At 42.5% G+C, this 22,335-nt stretch overlaps 1 protein-coding gene across 1 annotated transcript; it reads left to right on the forward strand.

Annotated features, from left to right (window-relative positions):
- The first annotated feature begins 764 nt into the window (after positions 1-764).
- Positions 765-15,471, forward strand: LOC121495251. Its single transcript, XM_041762491.1, has 10 exons — positions 765-834; positions 2,438-2,572; positions 4,123-4,263; positions 4,774-4,914; positions 5,445-5,585; positions 6,108-6,248; positions 8,599-8,712; positions 11,257-11,391; positions 12,552-12,665; positions 13,903-15,471. Exons 1-10 carry the CDS (start codon positions 765-767, stop codon positions 14,589-14,591), a joined length of 1,821 nt encoding a protein of 606 aa, XP_041618425.1. The 3' UTR covers positions 14,592-15,471.
- Positions 15,472-22,335: the final 6,864 nt, after the last annotated feature.

Genomic DNA, 22,335 nt, shown 5'->3' on the forward strand with positions numbered 1-22,335 from the left:
AGACTTCTAGGCTTGACCAGAATAGGATTCATTATGAGGGCCAGGGAATGGAAATCTAGGGGTTTTCTCTTTCTCCAAACCTCTTGGAAATAATTAGGAAAGGAATAGCAAAAGAGACAGTGGCTTGTTGTAAAAATACACGAGACTATTCCCAGTGGTGGGGGAAAATTCAAAATATTTTAGGGTTGTATAGAATTATGAAATGCCCTCAAATCCACACCCATACACTCCCATATACCTCAGCTATAACTGTTTCACATAAGTTAAATCATATTACTAATAAGATCTAATGTGGATTGTTTTCTATCATTCAGGCATGGTTGTAACCCTAGTTCTCTCAGGTATTGTCTTCTCTGTGGGGAGATTCAGTGATGTGGTTACTGTAGACGCAAGAAAGAATGTTCTTTAATTAATCCAAGTGCTCTTTGCTCTTGTTTTGATGTCAAGTGCAAGATACACAAATTCAAGTTGATGATAGTTCCCAGTGGATGAGAGCAATGGCTCTAGTCTGAGCTGTGGCAGTCCTTCAATCCTGTGAGTAGCAGCAGGGTTCCTGGTGTGTGATGACGTAATCCCTAGGTCACAGAACACTGATGCTGGCTTACATCATAATAGCCCTGTTGGTATACTGAGCACTGACAGTTATTACGTGAGGAAGTAGTTTGTCAAGTGATTTGTTCGTGAGTGTAGAAGTTATTGGTAGCCGGCTCTCTGAGTTTCAGGGAGAAAGTTACTGTGTGGAGTCCCTCTTGGAGAGGGGAACCATGAAGGAGAAAAGGAAAAGGAAACATCTAGAAAGTACAGGTTCCCCCCAAACTGTCAAGAGGTCAAAAGGTATGTGTTAAGCATCTTCTCTGAGCATAGGGTGACAAGGAACTGCCTCTAAAGAAAGGAGGAGAGAAGAAGGGAAGCGGGGGAGGGATGTGTACATATGCTAGTCTTTCTGAGGGCTCAGGTAGTCTCTGAGAGTCAAGGGAAAATTCAAGTGACCAAAAATTGTCTCTGCAGCTTAAGACCTGTGCCATCTCTATGTCACTCTGGGTTACTGCACTACAGACTTAGTGAGTGGCTGATTAGTACTGTTTTTGTGGAAATTGTATTTTCCTATATTTTATTTCTGCCTAAGGGCATTGATGGAGTACATGATGTTATTATAAGTTTTCTAGTAGTACTTTCTCCTCTTAATGAAGAGGAAAATGTGGCTCATAGAAGTAAGGAGAAATTTTTAAAAGAGCACTTGAAACTAGTTGTACAAGGATGAGAGTATAAAGTCAGAATTTACTTACTCAGAAGCAAAAAAGAATTTTGTCTCAGACTAGGAGAATGTAAATGTGGGGTTCCTATCTAAAATGCAAGAAAAGGGCAGAATATGTACATATACCACTGTTTAATGATAATGGTTAAATTGAGGACATTGTTTCTGAAAAAATGGAAAACAGAAGTAGTTCTGGTTACTATGGAAATTAAAAGCAAACCAGTAACATCTATGAGGAGAAACCATTGTTCAGTGGTGGGGAGTTGGGGGAGGGCAGATTAAGGCTAACCCTGAAGTTACAAGTGTTGTCTCCTACTTGGGAAGAGGACTTGATATTTCCAACAATGTTTGTGTTTTCTGGGGAGAGAAGCCTGGAAAGTGAGGTTATCTGTATTTTACCTTCAAAAAAATTAGTCCGTGTTGAGAGTTGTTATTGAGTGTAAAGTATGAGACATGTAAAACATGTCCTCATAACTGCGATTCACAAATACACACATATAGAATATAAATATGCCAGGAAAAGGTAATTAATATCAAATATAATTGTCCACTTACTTTGTACCAGATCCAATTATTTGCCTCTCAAAAACACATTACGTCCTTACGTCATTAGTGAGAGTAGATTTGGCCCTTGTAACTAGTACACAAATGAATCGGTTTGTGGCTTACATAACAATTCAGAGTATATAAAAAAGGAATATGTCAAGTCTCCAGGGCTGATAGAATCTTTGCTATCATCAACCTGAGCTTTAAAATAGACCCTGGATTATCAACAGCCCAACTAGCTGGAAAAGTGAAGAGCGTGGAGGGACCCAGAAGAGGTATTTTTGGTTCTGTTTGGAAGGGTCACATGTCATTTCCACTCATTTTCCATTTTCAAAAACTTAATCCCATTGTCAGAACTGCCGCAAGAGATGCTGATAAATGCAATCTAGTAGCATGTCCAGGTAGAAAGGAGATAGCTTGCACTGTCTGCTCCAGTTACAAGGAACATTGTACAAACCCAACTCCGCCTGATATAAACACAATAAAGGAACCATATTATGCTCTCCATGAAAATGGAGGCTATGTGTGTTCACTAAACGTGTCTTGTTTATACTCTTCTTGTTTGTTTAATGGATGGATAAATTCGCAAACACCAAACATGGGCCACATCTTTATTATTTTTGTGTGATTTCTCAGCAAGTACTAACTTACAAGAAGTTCTACAGCAAGAACAAAGCGCAGTGGCCTCAACTTCAGGCCAGACAGCAAAGTACTCTTCTTCCTCTTCAGAATGCTTCTGCACCTCCTCCCAAGAAAAGCTCACTGGTGCTGGTAAGGAGAGTTTACTGAATAAAATGGAATCTAGACAGAAGCCAGCGATGAACTGAGTGATTCTGATCATCAGGTGATAAAAGGCTGACCAAAACAGAAAGGAACTCCAACTGTATCTCTGTCTTCTTCTCTGACCAGTGGTAGAGATCATCAATTGCAAGGGAAAAATACTTAAAAGGAGTGGAGTAATCCCAAAAAGATCAGCAGAGAGCAGTGTTTTACTTGAGGAAATGGTGGGAGAGGGTCTGGGTAGGAGAATTTTACCAGAGAAACATGGAAGGGTAGGTCAGTATCAACCAGCAAAAGCACATATGTTATCAGGAAGGTGTGAAAGTACTAAGAGCTTGAAACAGGCCAGAAGTGGTCAGATCCTCAAGTCATCCAGTCCAAGACCCATCCCTTTCATGTATTTTGATAGCCAGTGTTGTGGCCTTATCCCGGTGCAGACTCTCTGCACTCCTTATTCTCATCATTCCTTTCCTTATAAGTTCCATATGCATCTCAATTCTCGATGCCATGTTTTTGTCCCTGCTACACAAACACAGATAATTTTTCTGACTTCTAAATCCCAAGCTTAGTTATCCCTGTTTTTAAATGTCCTACAAGCATACAATGTATAGTTTTTGTCTGGTTTCTTTCACTCACCATTACATTTGTGAAATTTATCTAATATAACTAATTTATATATAAATATAGATTATATCTATGCATATGTATTAATATAAATATAGTCTCAAAGTTCATTTATTCTTTCTCTTAAAACCTTTGATTTTTACATCCTCTAATGTCATTTCATTCTTCCCATATATTTCACAAATATGCCAATTCTAGTCTCGAAGAGAATATTAAGTCCTATAACAAAATATAAACACTGAAATCCGTAGACATAGGACGCAGAATCTGTACACAGGGATATGTGCTAAACTGAAACACAGAAAGCACACATACCATTATCACTTACACAAAATTCATCTCATATTCAGATTCACAAGCACCAAATCAATTACACTTTAAGCCCTAGCTCTGTTTAAACCAACATGTTAGGAACATAGAGACACAAAGCACATTGCACGCATCACACCGTTTTGCCACAGTAGGTATGTAATGCACATATCAGACATCTCCATAGGAGGTGATGATGGTATTTAGCAATTAACTAATGAGCAACGAGCGTGGTTAGCATGGAAAGAGAGACATTGACATAAAAATAAAGAATGTGTTCTTCAAAAGTTAAGATTTTGTCTCCTTTGAGACCGTAAATCTCTAGGAGTTAGAATGTAGAAGATAAAAATGTAACAAATATAAAGGAAGGCAAACGGTAGTGAAAATTCTAACCAAGAGGAATGAATATGAGGACCCATAGTAGCAGGATCCAAAGAGAAGAATAGGATGCTGAAAGATACCAATTCTCCGCCCAAAATAAGATTACTGTTCAGAACAAAGTAAGTATTTCCATAGAAGTCAATGGGAAGAATAGGTTAGGGAGAAGAGTATAGGAGGGGGAACAGAATGGAACCAGCTGTTTTTCTGACTTATATTCAATTTTTTAGGAATCTCAAAATCAAGCAAATGGGTTCCACCACCTGGCCACTTTTTGGAAGACAATACTCTGGTCCCTGAGGCAAAAGCTAAATCCTCTGAATCAGAATACTTCTCCTGCTATTCCTCCTTGCTTCATCTGTTTTCTGCTGGTAAGAGGAAAGGAAAGGCCTGCAAAGTCTGGGCAGATTAGGGCAGTGGGAGCCTCAACAGACTGGGACACATCCAGCTCAGCATCTCTCTAGCGAGTGGGAGAAAGGTACACATCAGACCCAGTTATAATGTTATCCTCAGCTCCTTTTTGGGAATCTGAGTCTCTTGTTCTTGTATCCTCACTAGGAACTGAATACAAACAGTTTTCATGGGGCAGCCCCAGTGGCTCAGTGGTTTAGGGCTGCCTGCAGCCCGGGGCCTGATCCTGGAGACCCTGGATCAAGTCCCATGTCAGGCTCTCTGCTTAGAGACTGCTTCTCCCTCTGCCTGTGTCTCTGCCTCTCTTGGAATAAATAAATAAATAAATATTTAAAAAAAAAAAGATTACTGTTCAGAACAAAGTAAGTATTTCCATAGAAGTCAATGGGAAGAATAGGTTACCAAGAAGACTATAGGAGAGGGAACACAATGGAACCAGCTGTTTTTCTGACTTCTATTCAATTTTTTAGGATTCTCAAAATCAAGCAAATGGGTTCCACCACCTGGCCACTTTTTGGAAGACAATACTCTGGTCCCTGAGGCAAAAGCTGAATCCTCTGAATCAGAATACTTCTCCTGCTATTCCTCCTTGAGTCATCTGTCTTCTGCTGGTAAGGGGAAAGGAAAGGCCTGCAAAGTCTGGGCAGATTAGGGCAGTGGGAGCCTGAACAGACTGGTAGACATCCAGCTCAGTGTCTATCAGTGAGTGGGAGAAAGGTACACATCAGACCCAGTTATAATGTTATCCTCCTCTCTTATTTGGGAATCCGAGTCTCTTGTTCCTTTATCCTCACTAGGAACTGAATACAAACAGTTTTCATGGGGCAGCCCCAGTGGCTCAGTGGTTTATGGCCATCTGTAGCCCAGGGCCTCGTACTGGAGACCCTGGATTCAGTCCCATGTCAGGCTCTCTGCTTGGAGACTGCTTCTCCCTCTGCCTGTGTCTCTGCTTCTCTTTCTCTCTGCATCTCTAGGAATAAATAAATAAATAAATCTTAAAAAAAAAAAAAAAAAGATTACTGTTCAGAACAAAGTAAGTATTTCCATAGAAGTCAAGGGGAAGAATAGGTTACCAAGAAGACTATAGGAGAGGGAACAGAATGAAACCAGCTGTTTTTCTGACTTATATTCCATTTTTTAGGAATCTCAAAATCAAGCAAATGGGACCCACCACCTGGCCACTTTTTGGGAGACAATACTCTGGTCCCTGAGGCAAAAGCTGAATCCTCTGAATCAGAATACTTCTCCTGCTATTCCTCCTTGAGTCATCTGTCTTCTGCTGGTAAGGGGAAAGGAAAGGCCTGCAAAGTCTGGGCAGATTAGGGCAGTGGGAGCCTGAACAGACTGGTAGACATCCAGCTCAGCATCTCTCTAGCGAGTGGGAGAAAGGTACACATCAGACCCAGTTATAATGTTATCCTCAGCTCTTATTTGGGGATCCGAGTCTCTTGTTCTTTTATCACTAGGAACTGAATACAAACAGTTTTCATGGGGCAGCCCCAGTGGCTCAGTGGTTTATGGCTGCCTGCAGCCCGGGGCCTGATCCTCGAAACCCTGGATCGAGTCCCATGTCAGGCTCTCTGCTTAGAGACTGCTTCTCCCTCTGCCTGTGTCTCTGCCTCTCTTTCTCTCTGCATCTCTAGGAATTAATAAATAAATCAATATTAAAAAAAAAAAGATTACTGTTCAGAACAAAGTAAGTTTTTCCATAGAAGTCAAGGGGAAGAATAGGTTAGGGAGAAGAGTATAGGAGGGGGAACAGAATGGAACCAGCTGTTTTTCTGACTTATATTCAATTTTTTAGGAATCTCAAAATCAAGCAAATGGGTTCCACCACCTGGCCACTTTTTGGAAGACAATACTCTGGTCCCTGAAGCAAAAGCTGAATCCTCTGAATCAGAATACTTCTCCTGCTATTCCTCCTTGAGTCATCTGTTTTCTGCTGGTAAGGGGAAAGGAAAGGCCTGCAAAGTCTGGGCAGATAAGGGCAGTGGGAGCCTGAACAGACTGGTAGACATCCAGCTCAGTGTCTATCAGCTAGTGGGAGAAAGGTACATATCAGACCCAGTTATAATGTTATCCTCAGCTCTTATTTGGGGATCCGAGTCTCTTGTTCTTGTATCACTAGGAACTGAATACAAACAGTTTTCATGGGGCAGCCCAGGTGGCTCAGCAGATTAGGGCCTCCTTCAGCCTGGGGCCTGATCCAGGAGACCTGGGATCCAGTGCCATGTCGGGCTCCCTGCATGGAGCCTGCTTCTCTCTCTGCCTGTCTCTCTCTCTCTCTCTCTCTCTCACACTCTCTCTTTCTCTGTCATGAATAAATAAGTAAATAATCTAAAAAAAACAAAAACAAAAAACAAAAAACCAAACAGTTTTCACTATCAGATGGTAGAGGGAAACTCTGTGCATTCATTTTGGGGAAAATATCATTTATTGAGGGATGTATCCAGAAGTGCTGTGATGTCAGTTAAACCTACAAGGGAAGAATTAATGTAAAATTAAACCAAAGATTGCAGTACTCTAGTAATGTCTGACTGAAGAAATGTAAGAGAGCTCTGAATCCTTAGTCATCCATGTAAAAGAGTCTTATAGGTAATGACTTGAACATGAACTCTCCGTGTAAAACTACAAAACACACAACCTAAAGTAGATTCTGCAAACACAATGAACAGTAACATTTAGCTTCAAAGAAAATCATTCAATTGAACAATAGGAGTGGTAAATAAGAATGTTTACAGTTATTAAACATGTAAAAACATATAACACTGTCAATAAGAAGATTTAAAAAACCAAGTTTTAGAAATGAGAAATAATGTTCTAGAAATCATAAGAAATGTGGATGAGTTAAACATCACATTTGTCAGAGGAAAAGAACATTTGTGACCTGAAGGCTAGAGCCAGGGAATTACTTACAAATATAAATCAGAGTGATCAATACATTGGAAATATAAAAAAAGGATTAAGATAAATGAGGATAAAATGTGAAAGTATGACATATCAAACTAATGTTTGTTTAGAATGAAACAGAGAACATAAGACAGATAAAGAAGTAACTGCCAAGAATTTTTTGTCAGAACTCTGGAAGTTACAAACCCTTAGAATCAGGGAACATTATTAGGAAGCTCGTCACAGAAATGGCAAAAATAAATCCACACTAAACTAAGTACACCAGAGCCAATATTCAGAACCTCAGTAACAAAGATGTTAAAGCAAGTGGGGAGAGGCACACAGTCTTTCAAAAGAATGGTGATCTGTCAGACAGTGACCGTATCCACAGCAATTATCTAATAACAATATAAGATAATGTGCTGGAGGAAAAGAACAGTCACATCATAAAGAAAAGAAGGGTGAAAAAAAGACATGCTTCAGATAAACAAGTAGAAAAAAAAAAAAGATAAAAAATTTGAAAACACAGAACATATTTGGAAAGATGAAATGGAACCCAGGAACGGAAGGTGAGCTGAGAAGTCTGTGATTGAATGCCAGTAGGTTTTGATGATTTCCACACCCAAACCAGTAATCACTGATTCACAGATAATCAACCAAACAGATGTAACTGAAGGACTGGACGACAGTCACATACAACATGACTGGGAGCTCAAGAATTCTAAGCTCCTTATTTTGCACAAAGAATGGGTGGCACCATTGACTCAAATACACAACTCTATGCTCACAAAAGAGGGAAATCAGGTAAATAGAGCCTGCCCATTTGTAAAGCCCCTAGTCAGTCCAGAGTATGTGGAGCATTTGTTATCATCTACCGAAGGCTTTAACAATTTGCTGCAAACAGTGGATTAAAGACAACAAAAATGTATTCTCTAATGATTCTAGATGTCAGAAGTCTAAAATACGGCATATGGATCCCTCATCTAATCCCAAATAATGTTCCATCTCAGGGTCCTTCATCTTATAATATCTACAAAGTCCCTTGGGCCTTAAAGGTAACACTATGGACTCTGGAGGTAGGATATGGGCATCTTTTGATGAAATGCGTGAGACACAGTGACGTATGTATAGTCAGGTAAACAAAGACTAAAATATATTGACTGTACACTGTGATGACACAATTTCGAGACACACCGCAGGGGTCTCAATAAAGACAATGTACATATATTATATCCAGCTAGCCAAGAGCACTTGGGAAAAAGTAAACATGGTCGAATAGTTCTATTTTGGAGCTTTGGCTAGAAAAGAGACTATAATATCCATGAGTGTCTGACACAGAGTAAGTAAGAGTGCCCTGAATATATGAAACACTAGATGTATCTTTTTAATTTTAATTCAATTTACAGAAATCTTAAAGAAGCAAAAGGATACTACACAGCCTGGTGAGAGTACCTCACAGGAAGAAAACAACGCCGTCGTCTCAAGTGACCTCCCCTGTGCCTCTGACAATAAGAATACTGGTAAGTAGAGATGTCTGACCTGGAGGTGGGGAGTGTCAGAGGGAGATGTAAGCGTGGCTGAGGGTCCAGCTGAGCATTTCTATTTACAGACTCATGGATGAGAGATGTAAAGTGATCCAAGCCCATGTCCAGATTAGAGGGATAACACCAGGTCTTTTTTCTCTCCAGGAGACGTTCATTGCATGTATATAAAACAAAGCCTGGAGATTCAAGGGGAATCTCAGAAAGGACAAATATCCATAAGTGCAGGGCCATGTTTGCAAAGATGGAGTCTAAAGAAATGTCAGATCTCTCTGAGAAATGGAAATATCAACTCAGTCTGAACCTGAGAAGATGAATTCTGTTGGTCATAATGTGGGCAAATCTCTGACAGCTGGTGTGAAATGGGCCAGCAAAGAACAGATAGGGCATCCAAGGAGGAACCAGTAGATTTAGCTTTTTTCTCTAAGAGAGGACTGAACTCCTTAGCATATGTCCTTTCATGGGGGAAGAAGGGGCAGAGATTTGAAAGAGACCCTTAGGTTGTTCTCCAACAACCTCCTAACCCTCATGAGCACACAGGAATATTTATTCCATCACATACTCTACTAGGCTTAGCACAAAGTCCTCTCACAGTTACCCCTATTGACACTTGTCTCTTCATGTCCCATTCCCTGTTCCCATGTATCTCTTTTCTTTTTTTATTTATTTATTTTTTTCTAAGGATCTTAATCATATATTCACGAGAAACACATATAGAGAGAGGCAGAGACATAGGCAGAGGGAGGAGCAGGCTCCCTCAGGGAGCCCAACATTGGACTCAATCCCAGGAAGCCAGGCTCAGGCCCCCAGCCAAAGGCAGGTGCTCAACCACTGAGCCACCCAGGCATCCCTCTGCTCCCATTTCCTTATACTCTCAGACAGACTCATAAATTCAGATCCTCATATCTTGAACCTTCACATCTCATTTTGCAGCATATGTATTCCTCAAGTTTGCCTTCTCTAATGTCATTCCTTAGATACTATCATCTCAAACTCACACAAATAATCTCACTCTTGTAGAACTTCATATTTCACATTAACAGTGAACAAAGCCAACACAATCATATAACATCGTGTAAAACTCCTCTGTCCCAAGTCGCTTAGGCCCCTCATGTAATTCCACAATCTAGGACCTCGCGTGAAGTCTTGCCTCTCTCCTAGCACTTTCACAATCTCAACAGATCTCACAAAATTACCCAGGTGCATATCACTCCCATAAATCAAGTAGACAGTATGTTACAACTTGAACCTCTGTAGTACATGACACCCAGATCACTCATACCACCTTTACATATACAGGATTATGCTGTACCATCCTCTAATATATGATGCTCATGCTACCTTTACGTAGAATGGCCATGGCACCCGTATGCCTTCTACATAAAATTGTTGAAGAAACATGACAGACACGTGCACACATGAGACAGTACTCACCGAACACGGTACACATACTACGTCTCTAAAAATTAATCCACCCCCCACTGACTTGTCTCATGCCTATAACATGACCTACCAGATACTCTCCAGTGACCTAAGAGACAAAGTAGGTGCATCTTCTGAAGTTAAATTTGGGTACAAGCTTAAATAATCTTTTTAAACATAGGAAGAGACTTAATATGTTTGAGTTATTTTATCAGGAACAGAAATTTACCTATTTACTGAAAGTTGAGTTTGGAAATGTAGATTAAGAGGAAGAAAAACTAACTGGTGATTTTCGTGATGTGTTGAAGTTCATGATAGAGGTAAAACCCGATCCCAGAAATATACATATTTTACTAGGAAAATAATCAACAACTTAGAATTTAGCTGTTAATTGGGAAAGTTTCGTGGTAGGCTTATGAGTATGGTCAGTATAGAGGCAAAAACTGATCAGAACAATGTGTGGGGAACATGAGGAAGATGACACCACTAACTAGGCCAAGTGACAGCTGAGACATTTGGCTAGTCAGTAGCTCCTGACAGGGGGGCTGTGCCCATTGCTGGGAAGTGTGGTCTGGAGTCAGCTTCGGGGATCCTCCTGGAGTCTCCAGTCCTGCAGAGCTGTGCAGCAGAGCCCTCAGGTGAGGTCCCACAGGAGCAGATAGGTGGAAGAGGAGGCCAACAGATAGCAGTCTGTCATTTCTCTCCTGTAAATCCTCACCCTGCCCGGAGGCAACAGGACCTCAGTATCATAAGCCACAGGTGGCAGACTGAAGACCTGTACTGACATACCTGCTCTGAATTTATTCTTGTGGGAAATGGAGTAGTAATAACAAATAATTTGGGCACCTTACCATGTGCCAGGCAAGAATTTGAGCCTCTGATCAACTGCAGAAAACAACCTAGGGCTCTCATGCTCTCATAGGTAACCAGACATTTCATTCCAGCAAATATTTTTAGGTACCTAGATTTTAGAACTTTGGATAGAAGCCAGACTATCGTCTTCATGGGAACAAGTGCTGTGTGTGTTATTATACATGGTATGTCTCGAATGTTTAATGGGGGCAAAGATATCATCTATCTGATTGTCCTTCTCTTCCCCAGAAGGCTTAAACACAGATGAAGACATTGTACTTCCTGGACCCTCTGGGTTGGCCCAAGGCCACAGCCAGAGGGCAGAAGTTTCAGACTCAGAATATATTTCCTGTATGGCTTCAGCAGACAAGCCCTTTGACAGAGGTAATATGGTGGGAGTGGGAGGGGCTGGGGGGAAATCAGGCAGGGAGGTGAGGCAGCATGTTAGCCAAAAATTAGAATTTAGTGCCTATGCCCAGCAATGCCATAAATGACCCCTTCTCACGAGGACTGTCCAAGGTCTGCATTCCTAATTAAGAAGCAGAAATGTACCAGGGAGGCATCCCTGTCTTCTTTGGAAGAAGCTCTTAAAAGATCTGAATGAGAAGATAAAATATCTAAGAGAAATGTGGAAATATATTTTCAGAACAGAAGTTTGGGCCATGACTGTGAAGTCTTAATTTGAACATTTCCAGCACCAGGGTTCCCCAGGAACCTTGAAAATTCATTTTACCTGCATCTGTACATTATTTATCTATCTTTTATAAAGATTTTATTTATTTATTTATGAGAGACACACACAGAGGGAGAGAGAGAGAGAGAGAGAGAGGGAGAGAGACAGGCAGAGGGAGAAGCAGGCTCCATTTAGGGAGCCTGTCGTGGGACTCGATCCCGGGTCTCCAGGATCACACCCCCAGCTGAAGGTGGCGCTAAACCGCTGAGCCCCTGGGGCTGCCATCTATCTATCTATCTATGTATCTATGTATCTATGTATCTATCTATCTATCTATCTATCTATCTATCTATCATCTATCTATCCATCCATCCATCCTCTGTGTGTTTGTATGGGTGTATAGATAGATACCAGATATCAGTACATACGTAGAGAGATACACATGCAGAATTCTTCATAAAATTGCACCCCATGCCCCTCACTGCACAGTGTCCTATAAGGAAACTCAAGCTGAGAATATCCAACTTTAGTGACTGCATACTGTTTTACAGGCATGGTTCTAAGTGTCCAATATTCTCTACACATGTCCAGAAATCTCACGAGATAATATTATGGTCATTCACTATAAACACAGTTTTACTAATTATTATTTAATTATATTTTGGAGTAAGTGAAGTTAAAAGATAAAGTCACCTGAAAATCGTAGCATTTCAATGGAGAAAGTCACCTTAGTTTCTATGAGAGTTAAGTCTCATGTGTGGTAATGGTGTCTAACTTATAATATCCATTCAGTGTAGCTCTTTTGAGTTGACACAGACTCCAGAAGATGCCATATCTCAGTGTTTGGTTTTGTTTTTATTCCTTTACACAGAATTCTCGAAGAACCAAGAGAATGTGCCTCAGCCTGAGTCTGTGGTCTCTTCTGGCAGTGAGATTGCAGGAGCAAAGACTTCTTCCTCAGAATACGTCTGCATCTCCCCTTCTGGTAAGTTTACCCTTGCTAAAGAGGATGGTAAGGGAAATACACAGGTAGAGTCTGAGCAGAGAGAGCAGGTACAACTGAGCTGCTCAGCCCAAGCCTGACTTATCTTATTCTCCCCTTGAAAGCAGAAGGGGGCACAGGGCAGAGGCACTAGGACTGCAGCCCCTGCAGAGGAACAGAAAGGGAGTGTACCTTCAGGGGGAGGACCCAGTTACCGTTGGAGCTTCAGGTCAAGTAGAGCGCCGCAGTGGTGTGGACATTTCATCACACCCTGCCCCCTCAGAGGTGCATGAACTCATCCTCACCCACACTCCTGCATCTGTATTCCTTCCTACCAGTTCTGGTCCCATTGCTCCTTGCCTTCCTTCCTCATTAACTTTTCCCAGTCCCTCGTGGCATGGCATAGGTACACCCTTGTCCCTTCATTCCTTCACACAGTCACACTCATCCACTTACACACTAGTACCTTAAGTCCTTTACAACCCCTTGTACAGATCACCTGTTTTAAATCCCTCACACTAAGCCAAACGGCAGAAAATGGATATACCCTGAGGAGGATGGACTTTCAGGTACAGCCTTTCTCATCCACATGCCACTTCACTCATGAAGACTTGGGCACTTCGCAGAGCGGCGTATTTCAGTAGCTCAGGTCACTTCTGCTGGCGTTCTAAGTTACAGTGTCAACAGGAAACAGCATTAGTCCTGCACTTGTTCACATGTTCTGTCACACTACGTAACACACATGCACACACTCATTCACTGTCACCATTTACTAACATCAGAAACAGTCACCAGGGGTGCCTGGGTGGCTCAGTCATTTGAGCATCCGACTCTTGGTTTCAGCTCGGGTCATGATCTCAAATTAGTGAGATCCAGCCCCATGTCAGACTCCACGCTCAGCAAGGAGTCTGCTCGTCCCTTTCCCTCTGCTTCTTCTCTCTCTGTCTCTCTCTGTCTCTCTCTCTCGAATAAATAAATAAAATCTTAAAGGAAGCGTTCAACCAGATGTGTCCCAAAACACACATGCAAGTCCACAAGACACACTGCACCCACATTCCCGCAGAGTTCTAGCATGTACACACCTCAAATAAAACACACCACTCATAGAATGCCGACAGACCACATGTGTACAAACTTCTGCTCCACACATCTGCATGGGAATATTCTCATGGCCACCTCGACACCTCCAGACGTCACATACAGACTCTATTTGTCTTACGTTTGAAATTTTCTTTCGTAGGAAGCCATCAAAAACACCAAGATGTTTCTCATCCTGGACAATCTGAGCAACATGAGACTTCTTCGCCCTTTCCATATGTCTCATTTCCATTCCATCTGGTCAGTAGTACTAAGCCCTCTGAGCCCTCAGTACGGCCACAGAAGGAAAGGCTCATGAAAATTTACTACATGCATGTCCAAATGAAAAGGGGGGTGGCTGTCTTAAGTGATCCAGAGGAAGAGCAGGAGCCTCCCTCAAAGAAGGCAAGACTAGAAGAAATGGCCTTTCCTGAAAAGGTCCATACAGACGTCACCCCGTCTCATGTGTGTACGAAGGAACTCCTAACTGGCAGTGAGTCCAGCTGGAACAGTGAAGCTCAAGAGGAAAAGGAGGAGGCTGACAGCCCAGCAGAGACTCCAGCTGTGGAGGAATGTCCCAGGGCCAAGACCCCCGAATGGCTTGTGGCCCTGGATAGTGGCTTCCGGTGCATGGGCTGCTGCCGGGTCTTCCCCAGCTTAGAAGCCCTACAGGAGCACGTCCAGCATGGGGTCACTGAGGGCTTTAGCTGCCATAAGTTCCATCTGGCCTTAGCTTGGCTGAAGAGCAAGAAGAACAGGGCAAAGAAGAGAAGGGGGGAGAATACCAGGAAGAGAACACACCGAGGCCAGAAAGAACATCATTCTGGCATGAACATGTCTTCATGCAAATAAACAGACTCTCTTCAGCCCCTGAGAGAGGGAAAGTAGAGTAAACCAGACTCTACCAAGGGGCTTTCTTTATCTTCTCTAAACAACCCTAGTACCCACCTCTATTTATACACATCTACCACCCCGCCACTACCAGTGCACCAGCCAGCAACAGGAGCAGAGGACCCCTTTCCATTCTACCCACTGCTCTCCCAAGAAGGAGGGAGAAGAAGGTGGGTCTCACCATGCGGAACAGCAAGACACTCACATGCAGTCTAAGAGCATCGTACACCAGCGTATCCTCTCTACCACTACACTGAAAAAGGGAGACTCCCTGGAAGCAGGGACTGCTGGAGGCCACATGGTCAAAGAGGTGAGGGCCCTAGGGCTAGGAGAACACCTGGAGGATGCCTGGGACTCAGGGTTCTGAGAAAAGGTTCATCCACCAGCGATGTCTCCCTGGGTTCTATAATAACTATGATGCATAATTTTCTTCAGAGGAGTATATACTTGGGGTGGAATCCTTGATTGATGATGAATTACTGAGATTGCTTCCTTCCTATGCCTTTGAGGAGACGGGTAAGGACAAGACTAGTTAAGTAGGGCAGAGAGGCCTGGGCCCATTATTCCTTAGATAAACAAGGTGTCACAGGAGTCTTGTCCCTGGGCCTACCTCCCTTTCAAGGGCAGAGCAGAGATGGACAAGGGTTAGTATGGAGGCTAGTCACCGTCCAACCTTTGTCCTGGGTGAGGGTGAGATCTCAGATGTCATGTTGTGAGTTTCATACCCGGAAGAACCTGCTAGGGAGTTACAACCACCTGAAAGAAACAACCAGAGGACTCCTGTTTAATATATACTAGGAGCCAGTAGTTCTGGCTGCTTCCTTTAAAGTGTCAGATGCAACTGGAGAAGAGAGAAAAAGAAGCTACTCTTCTGCTATGGACCATTTCTGGCATTTCTGGCTTGCTTTTTTTTTTTTTTTTTTTTTTTTTTAGAGCACCCGGGGTTGGTGGGGGTGGAGGGGGTGGAGGTGAAGGGAGAGAGAAAATCTTAAGCAGGCTCCCCCAGCAAGGAACCTGACACGGGGCTTCTACTCATAACCCCTAAATCATGACCTGAGCCAAACTCAAGTCGGATGCTTAATTGAGGCACCCGGGCACCCTGATTCCTGGCAACTTTTAATGTGTTGCTCCCTGGAAGATCCCCATATTCTTTTATGAAGTTTCACAATTCCCATATCTTGTTCTTTATTCTCGCTACAGCGGCACGTGCCTTATTCTTAGAGGTCAGTAGAGGGGTTAAACGTAGACGAAGCTGCAAAGACGTTGCAAAATGAGTGAGAGAGAGTATGGCTTTTTAGTCAATGGGATATAGGAAGGGCTCATCTTCTGGGGTCCAAAAGTCAGTTAGATTGGAGCCTGGGAATTGTCCTGAATCTTTTGAATCGTGTAGAGCGAATGAACATTTATCATAAAAATAAGAAAAGCTGCCTTCCTCATTGAATGGATCCTCTTCTCTGCTTTGGTTTTCTCACAGCAACGCAGACCCATCACCCCAAAGATTTCAAACAACAGTATCCAGCACATTCCTGCAGTCTGATGGGAGTAAAGACGTTTTCATGAGTCCCATAGCATCAAGAGAGGACTGGCTAAAGGTGGATGTACCTGATCCTCTGCAGCTGCTCCCACTCACCTGGTGAAATGTGGTGCCCAGCTCTGGAGAAAATATCCACAGAGAGTGGAGAGAAGCCCAAGGAATGCGGGGAATACCAGGCCCTCAGGAGCCCTGAGAGGAAAGAGTCCCTGCTCCTGCTGACTCTCCCCCACCCTGCCAGAAGTCAGGCACCGCTGAAAATCCCTGCACTATTGCCTTGTGGGGAAGAGGGCGGTATTGGTAGAGATGTTAGTCCTGTGGAAAACACATTTCTCCTACCTAGAGCTTTCACCAGTGGAGCAGAAGATTGATGACAGCTCGGCAGGATTCAGGGGAGGAGACTGCTAACTTGACAAAGAATCTAGTTTGAGTTCTGCTTGCGGCTTCTCAAATCCCTTGCATTTACTGCAGGTGTGAACACCTGGCTCATGGTCTTACTCTCCAGCCTGGCTATAGATTTTTCACCCCATCTAACTTATTTCCCTCCTCGACATCTTATATCCATGAATATGTGCCTGAAGACTCTGAGTATGTGGTAGATTGTAATGCATGCCCTTCCTCCCCTGTACTCGCACCCACAAGTTTCCGCCAGTGTAGTCTTCGTTAACAGTTTTACTTATTTTTCTATATCCTTTTCTTTATATGCACATATATCTTTCTCTGTATCGTTCTCTAATACGTTCACCTGCCTGGTTATTTGACTGGGGGACAGACATTCTTATTACTGAGAGAGGAAAAGCTACTGCACAAATGAAACAAAAGCAAAGAAAATACCCTGCTTGGCTTTTCTGGACACATGTATGTTTACAAACACTTGATATACAGTCATAGGAGAGAGGATGGAACACCCTCATCAGGGATGATCAAATGTGTGTGTGTCCACAAGGGTGCCCCAAAGTCATAATCCAGTTTTAACCTTAATAATTTTAGAAACATAAAAAATAAAAACGTTTTTAAAAATAAAATTTGCATGTTGAATTATTTGCCTATAACTTACACTTTAATTGTGTATTTTCAAAGATTAATTTTAATTTTTCTTTGTCACTTTGCTTGTCTTCAACTGGAGGGACAGAAACAAAAAGATTAAAATGTTCTTTATAGTTCACAAAACTATATAAGGGAAAGGAAATTGAAATAGTTCAACTTTCAAATGGTGGTCTGTCATTTTTAGCTTAGCACTTCTGAAGTCATTAAAGCTTGAAACTGCTGGCTGACTTTTGGGACATATATACGTATATATGCATACATACGAGTGTGTCTATATATATTTTAATGAACGCCTTGATTTCTATGTCTGATATTTAAAATAATTTTTAGAAAGTTTCAAGTGTTTGATGATTTTCTTGAAGCTTTTCTTTATTCATGAGAGATACAGAGAGGCAGAGACATAGGTAGAGGGAGAAGCAGGTTCTCTGCGGGGAGCCCAATGTGGGACTCATTCCCCGACCTGGGATCATGCCCTGAGTGGAAGGCAGATGCTCAACCACTGAGCCACCCAGGCGTCCCAAGTCGTTGGTGCTTTCAAAGCTTCAGTGGCAATAGTGCCAAGGTTTTGTGTGGACATTAGTTTCCTTCCCCCTAGTGTAAATGCCTGACTGTTCCTGTATGTATGAGTATAATGTATTATCAGTATAGACATAAGTATCAGGTCATGATCTTGAGGTCCTGGGATGAAGTCCCCATCTGCCTTCCCTTCCCCCACTTGTCCATGTGACCACGCAGGCATGCTCACTCTCAAAATCTTTTTTTTTTTTTTTAAGGGCTATTCTTCCACTGAATTGCTTTTGTAACTTTGATCAAAATCAGCTAATCACATTTGTATGGGTCTATTTCCAGGTTCCCTATTTCAAGTTCCATTGGTCTGTGTGTCTGGATATTGACTTGCTATTGTATTGATTGCTGTAGGTATCGATAAGCCTTAAAAATGGATAGTATCTTTCATCCAATTCGATGTATCTTTTCTCATTTTTTTTAACCATTTTAAGTCCTTTGTGTTTCCACATACATTTTAACATAAACTTGTAAACACGTACATCAAAATCTTCTTGGGATTTTAATCGGGCTTACATTGAATCTATAGATCAAGGAACTGACATCTTTAACACGCTGGGCATTCCAGACCATGAATACTATGTATGTTTCTCCATTTACGCTTATCACGTTTAGGTCTTACTTTCTATCAGTACTTGTACTTTTCATTAGACAGATCCTATGCGTGTTTTATAGGATGCACAAACTTCTTGAATCTGTAAAATTGTCTTTCACAAAATTTGAAAACTCTTTGGGCATTATTTCTTAAGATATATATTGCACTAACCTCTTCTCTCCTTCTGGGATGTCATTGGCATGAATGTTAGAGCTATTGATATTATGCCACAATTGTTAGAGACTCTGTTCGTTCTTTTAGCATTTTTTTCTTTTTACAGGTTGAATTTATTTTTTTCTACCTTCAAAATTGGTTTTCTGACATAGAATTGTAATCCTTACTCTGTAACTCTGTGGCAGAGAGTACTGTTTCTGATTCTTTCTTTTGTGGCGAGTTCTTCTTTCTAGTCCTTTTGCTCAGTGCAGAGTGGCGAAAAACGAGTTGTACTGGAAAAAGGAAGAAAAAACAAAACAAAATACAAGCAGGGGTATCTTCTGGTTCTATAGACTGCAAATCCCTCAACTCCCCATGAAGCTTTCCAGAGCTGCTCGGCCAAGAACTTACTCTTCCTCTGTCCTTGCAGCTGGTCTTCTGGGGGAGGAGCCTACTGTGCTGATTGTCAGGTGTGTGCACCTGCTGGAGACACTCCGCCTCCTGCCAGGTGCGGGGCTCAGTGGGAGCTATTTATCCTGTGAGGCCTTTGTTCCCTGGCGGCCCTGCCCTGTCCCAGGCATAGGGTAACGCCAGGAGGGACAACAACACTGGCCACTGCCAGCTGTCCTGCTCTGGAGTCAGCTCCCCCGGGAACTACCGCAGGCTCCCAGTCCGCACCGGCCTGGATGCTCCAGGGGTGGGGGGCGCAGACCTGCCCAGCTCCGGGGCGCCGGGTGACAGGAGCGTCCTCGCTGTCCTGTGCCCTCTCCGCCTCCGCCTGTCCCGGGGGGAGCGCCGATCCTGGGCTGTGTCTGTTCAGAGCCCTGGGATCTGGGGCCTGCGCCACTGGAACCGTGCCCCAGGGCCGTGGCTCCCGAAGGCAGCAGGGCGCAGCCCCTCCACCTGGAGCCACCACCTGAGCTGCTCCCGAGGCCCCGCCGGGCACGCGCCCCGGCCCTTCACCAAGACCGGCCCACAGTCTGCGGGTGCTCTCCCCAGGGCCCCCTCCTCTGTCAGTGACCCGGGGACCTGGAGGCTCCACTGCCCCACCTGCGGCTCTGCCCAAGGTTCTTGCCGAGGTCCTTTCCCTCGGGGAACACTCCGATGCACATTGTCCAGGTTCCTGCTTCTCCGGGGCTGGGCTTCCCTGTCCCGGAGGCTTTCGCTGCCCGCTTAGCCCAGCTCTGCGCGGGGCCCCTCCCCCACTCGATTCTTTGTTCTTTTATTTTTTCCACCTTCCTACCTTGTTAGAAGCGCAAACTCTTCTCTCTGTAGCGTTCCAGCTCTTCTCTCTTTAAATCTCAGGTCGAATTCGAAGGTTTTCAGGACGATTTGAAAGTTATCTAGGTACATTGGGCTAGCTTGCCCTGCCCCCTAAGATGGGAAATTTTATATGATATGTATTTTATTGAACTTTTTTTTTCAGTTGAGGAGCCCTGAAAATAAACACATGTAGTGAACCTCCTGAATGGTATAGCTGGAGTTAAGAATGATCTTTGGGGTCAAATAGGGTTGAGTTTAAAGGGTTGAGTTTACTACTTTAAAGCAAGTAGTAACTACTTGCTATGCCCTTGGCCTCTCTGGCCTACAATGGGAAGGGAATTCATTCATTCATTCATTCATTCATTCATTCATTCATTCACTACTGGGTTATCCTGACATACACATGAGAAAACATTCAATGATTTCTCTTGCAGGGTAAATGTGTACAAAGTAAACTGACTGTCATGTGACCTACTCAGCGATGATGCAGTCTGTTCTTGCTTTGGTTCATCTCAGATCAATCATTTTCAGCCAAAATGAATAATTGTGGCTGTAACATAGATGCTGTACTTAAGTGGTTTGCACCTTATTTACCCTAGCGATGGACTAGTTACCTATTTCTATCTATAGAGATGCCTATATCTTTGACTTCAGTAAGAAACCTGTGTTTATGTCCTAAGGACAAAAAGAGAGTCTTATTATTCTTGAGCTCAAGCGAGATGAAATCAACGCCAGATTTGCTCAGGGACGTGTAGGTTTTATACCTATACGTATATAACTATTTAAAAAAAAGCCTTTGTTATTGAAATCTGTGCAAGAGGGAGAAATTAAGCCTTTTTTTATTGTGAGCCATGATCTCTAGGACCTTCTTAAGAATTCTTTTCATAGAAAAAAATAAATTATGACATCTTATAAACATAATAAGTAAATATATGAGATTATCAGATGGACAGTATCTAACCCGGGGCTCACCCAGCAGAAAGTTCAATAAATGTTTTTTCCCTTCTGCCCTTTCTCTTCAGTGTATACAGTATATTAAATAGGAAGAAGAATAAAACTTAAGAGAAGGAAATAAGAATATGAAATTGAAGAGGCATTTGAATAAAAACAGGGAATAGAGAGCATCAGAGAAAGCCTGGCTAGAGCTCTGTGATTACACGTGTAAGATGAGGAGATTCCGCCTCTGGTGAGATCTTTCTGAGGAAACCATTGATTGTTTGCTAACCTATGTCACATAGCCAGGGGAATATTATCTGAACTATACATTATATCTATATCTGCTTAATTCTGACAATCTGAATGTTTTAATTGCAAAATATCCCGACTAAAGTGTTATTAATACTCTACGGTACCACTGTCACGTTTCTTCTCTGAAGTAAAACTGCCTTGTAGAGAGAAACTGCCAGTCCTTCTCTCCATACACTGTCAGAGAAGAGATCAGCAGAAAATGAGAGGGCCGAGAAGATGGTGAGAGAAAGAGACTCCCAGGCCACAAAATCCAAAGAGCTGCTTCATTTGGGAATCTTGGCAAGTCCAATTCTCCTTGACTTGTGTGTCTGAGGTGCCTCATACTAGTTCTGGCCGTGAAAGAGGTGTGGAGATAAATGCTTGTCCATTCGAGGTGACACCAAAAAGAGGAACCAAGAGAAGAAAATATAACACTAGCTACTTCAGTTGAGCCTTTTAACATTAATGGGCCACCTGCCAAATACCTACACTCTCATTCAATTGTAAATTAAGACAGATTCCAGGAAATTCCATTGACCTGAGATTTTGCTCTTAGCCACTTTAACCTATCTAGCCTAATCAGTTAAAGAAATTAAAACTAATAAAGACATATGATGTGATGAGCACTGTTATATGCAACTGGTAAATTATTGAACACTATATCTGAAACTAATGATGTGTTATTATATGTTGGCTAATTGAATTTAAACTAAAAACAATTTTAAAAATTTCTTTAAAATTTTAAGAAAGACGTCACTAGAAACAAACGTGTGTGTGTGTGTGTGTGTGTGTGTGTGTGTGTGTGTGATTTTATTTGCTTATTAATGAGAGGCCCAGAGAGAGGCTGAGACATAGGCAGAAGCAGGCTCCCCGCAAGGAGCCCGATGTGGGACTCGATCCTGGATCCCGGGATCGTGCCCTCAGCTGAAGGCAGACGCTCAACTGCTGAACCACCCAGGCATCCCTGATTTAGATATATTTTTGTTCAAATGTCTACTACTATCACTGATAGTAGAGTTACAGCACTTAACAAGGTAGCTCATAGATCCACCTCTTCTAGGGTTTACATTTTGATGGACGTTTATTTCTTGAGGATTTTTTTTCCTTTTAAACAGTCGGAATGAGGCAATTTATTATCGACCCACCTAGTTCTATGTATAACTGTAGCTGTCCATTTAGACGGATTTGCAAATTACTATTAAATGTTAGAGGGCCGACGTAAAAATTAATAAGTAAATAAATAGTGTTGACCTGTGAGAACGTCTTCGGGACAGAGTGCCTCATGGGGCAGTTAGTTACATAAGTATATTCATATGCATTTCACT

Source organism: Vulpes lagopus, chromosome 7, assembly GCF_018345385.1.
Source record: "Vulpes lagopus strain Blue_001 chromosome 7, ASM1834538v1, whole genome shotgun sequence".
NCBI lineage: Eukaryota > Metazoa > Chordata > Mammalia > Carnivora > Canidae > Vulpes > Vulpes lagopus.

Coding starts and splice junctions, on each gene's coding strand:
- LOC121495251 (XM_041762491.1), top strand. CDS start 765: ATGAAGGAGAAAAGGAAAAGGAAACATCTAGAAAGTACAGGTTCCCCC. Junction 835..2,437: donor AACTGTCAAGAGGTCAAAAG/GTATGTGTTAAG, acceptor GTGATTTCTCAG/CAAGTACTAACTTACAAGAA. Junction 4,915..5,444: donor GAGTCATCTGTCTTCTGCTG/GTAAGGGGAAAG, acceptor TCCATTTTTTAG/GAATCTCAAAATCAAGCAAA.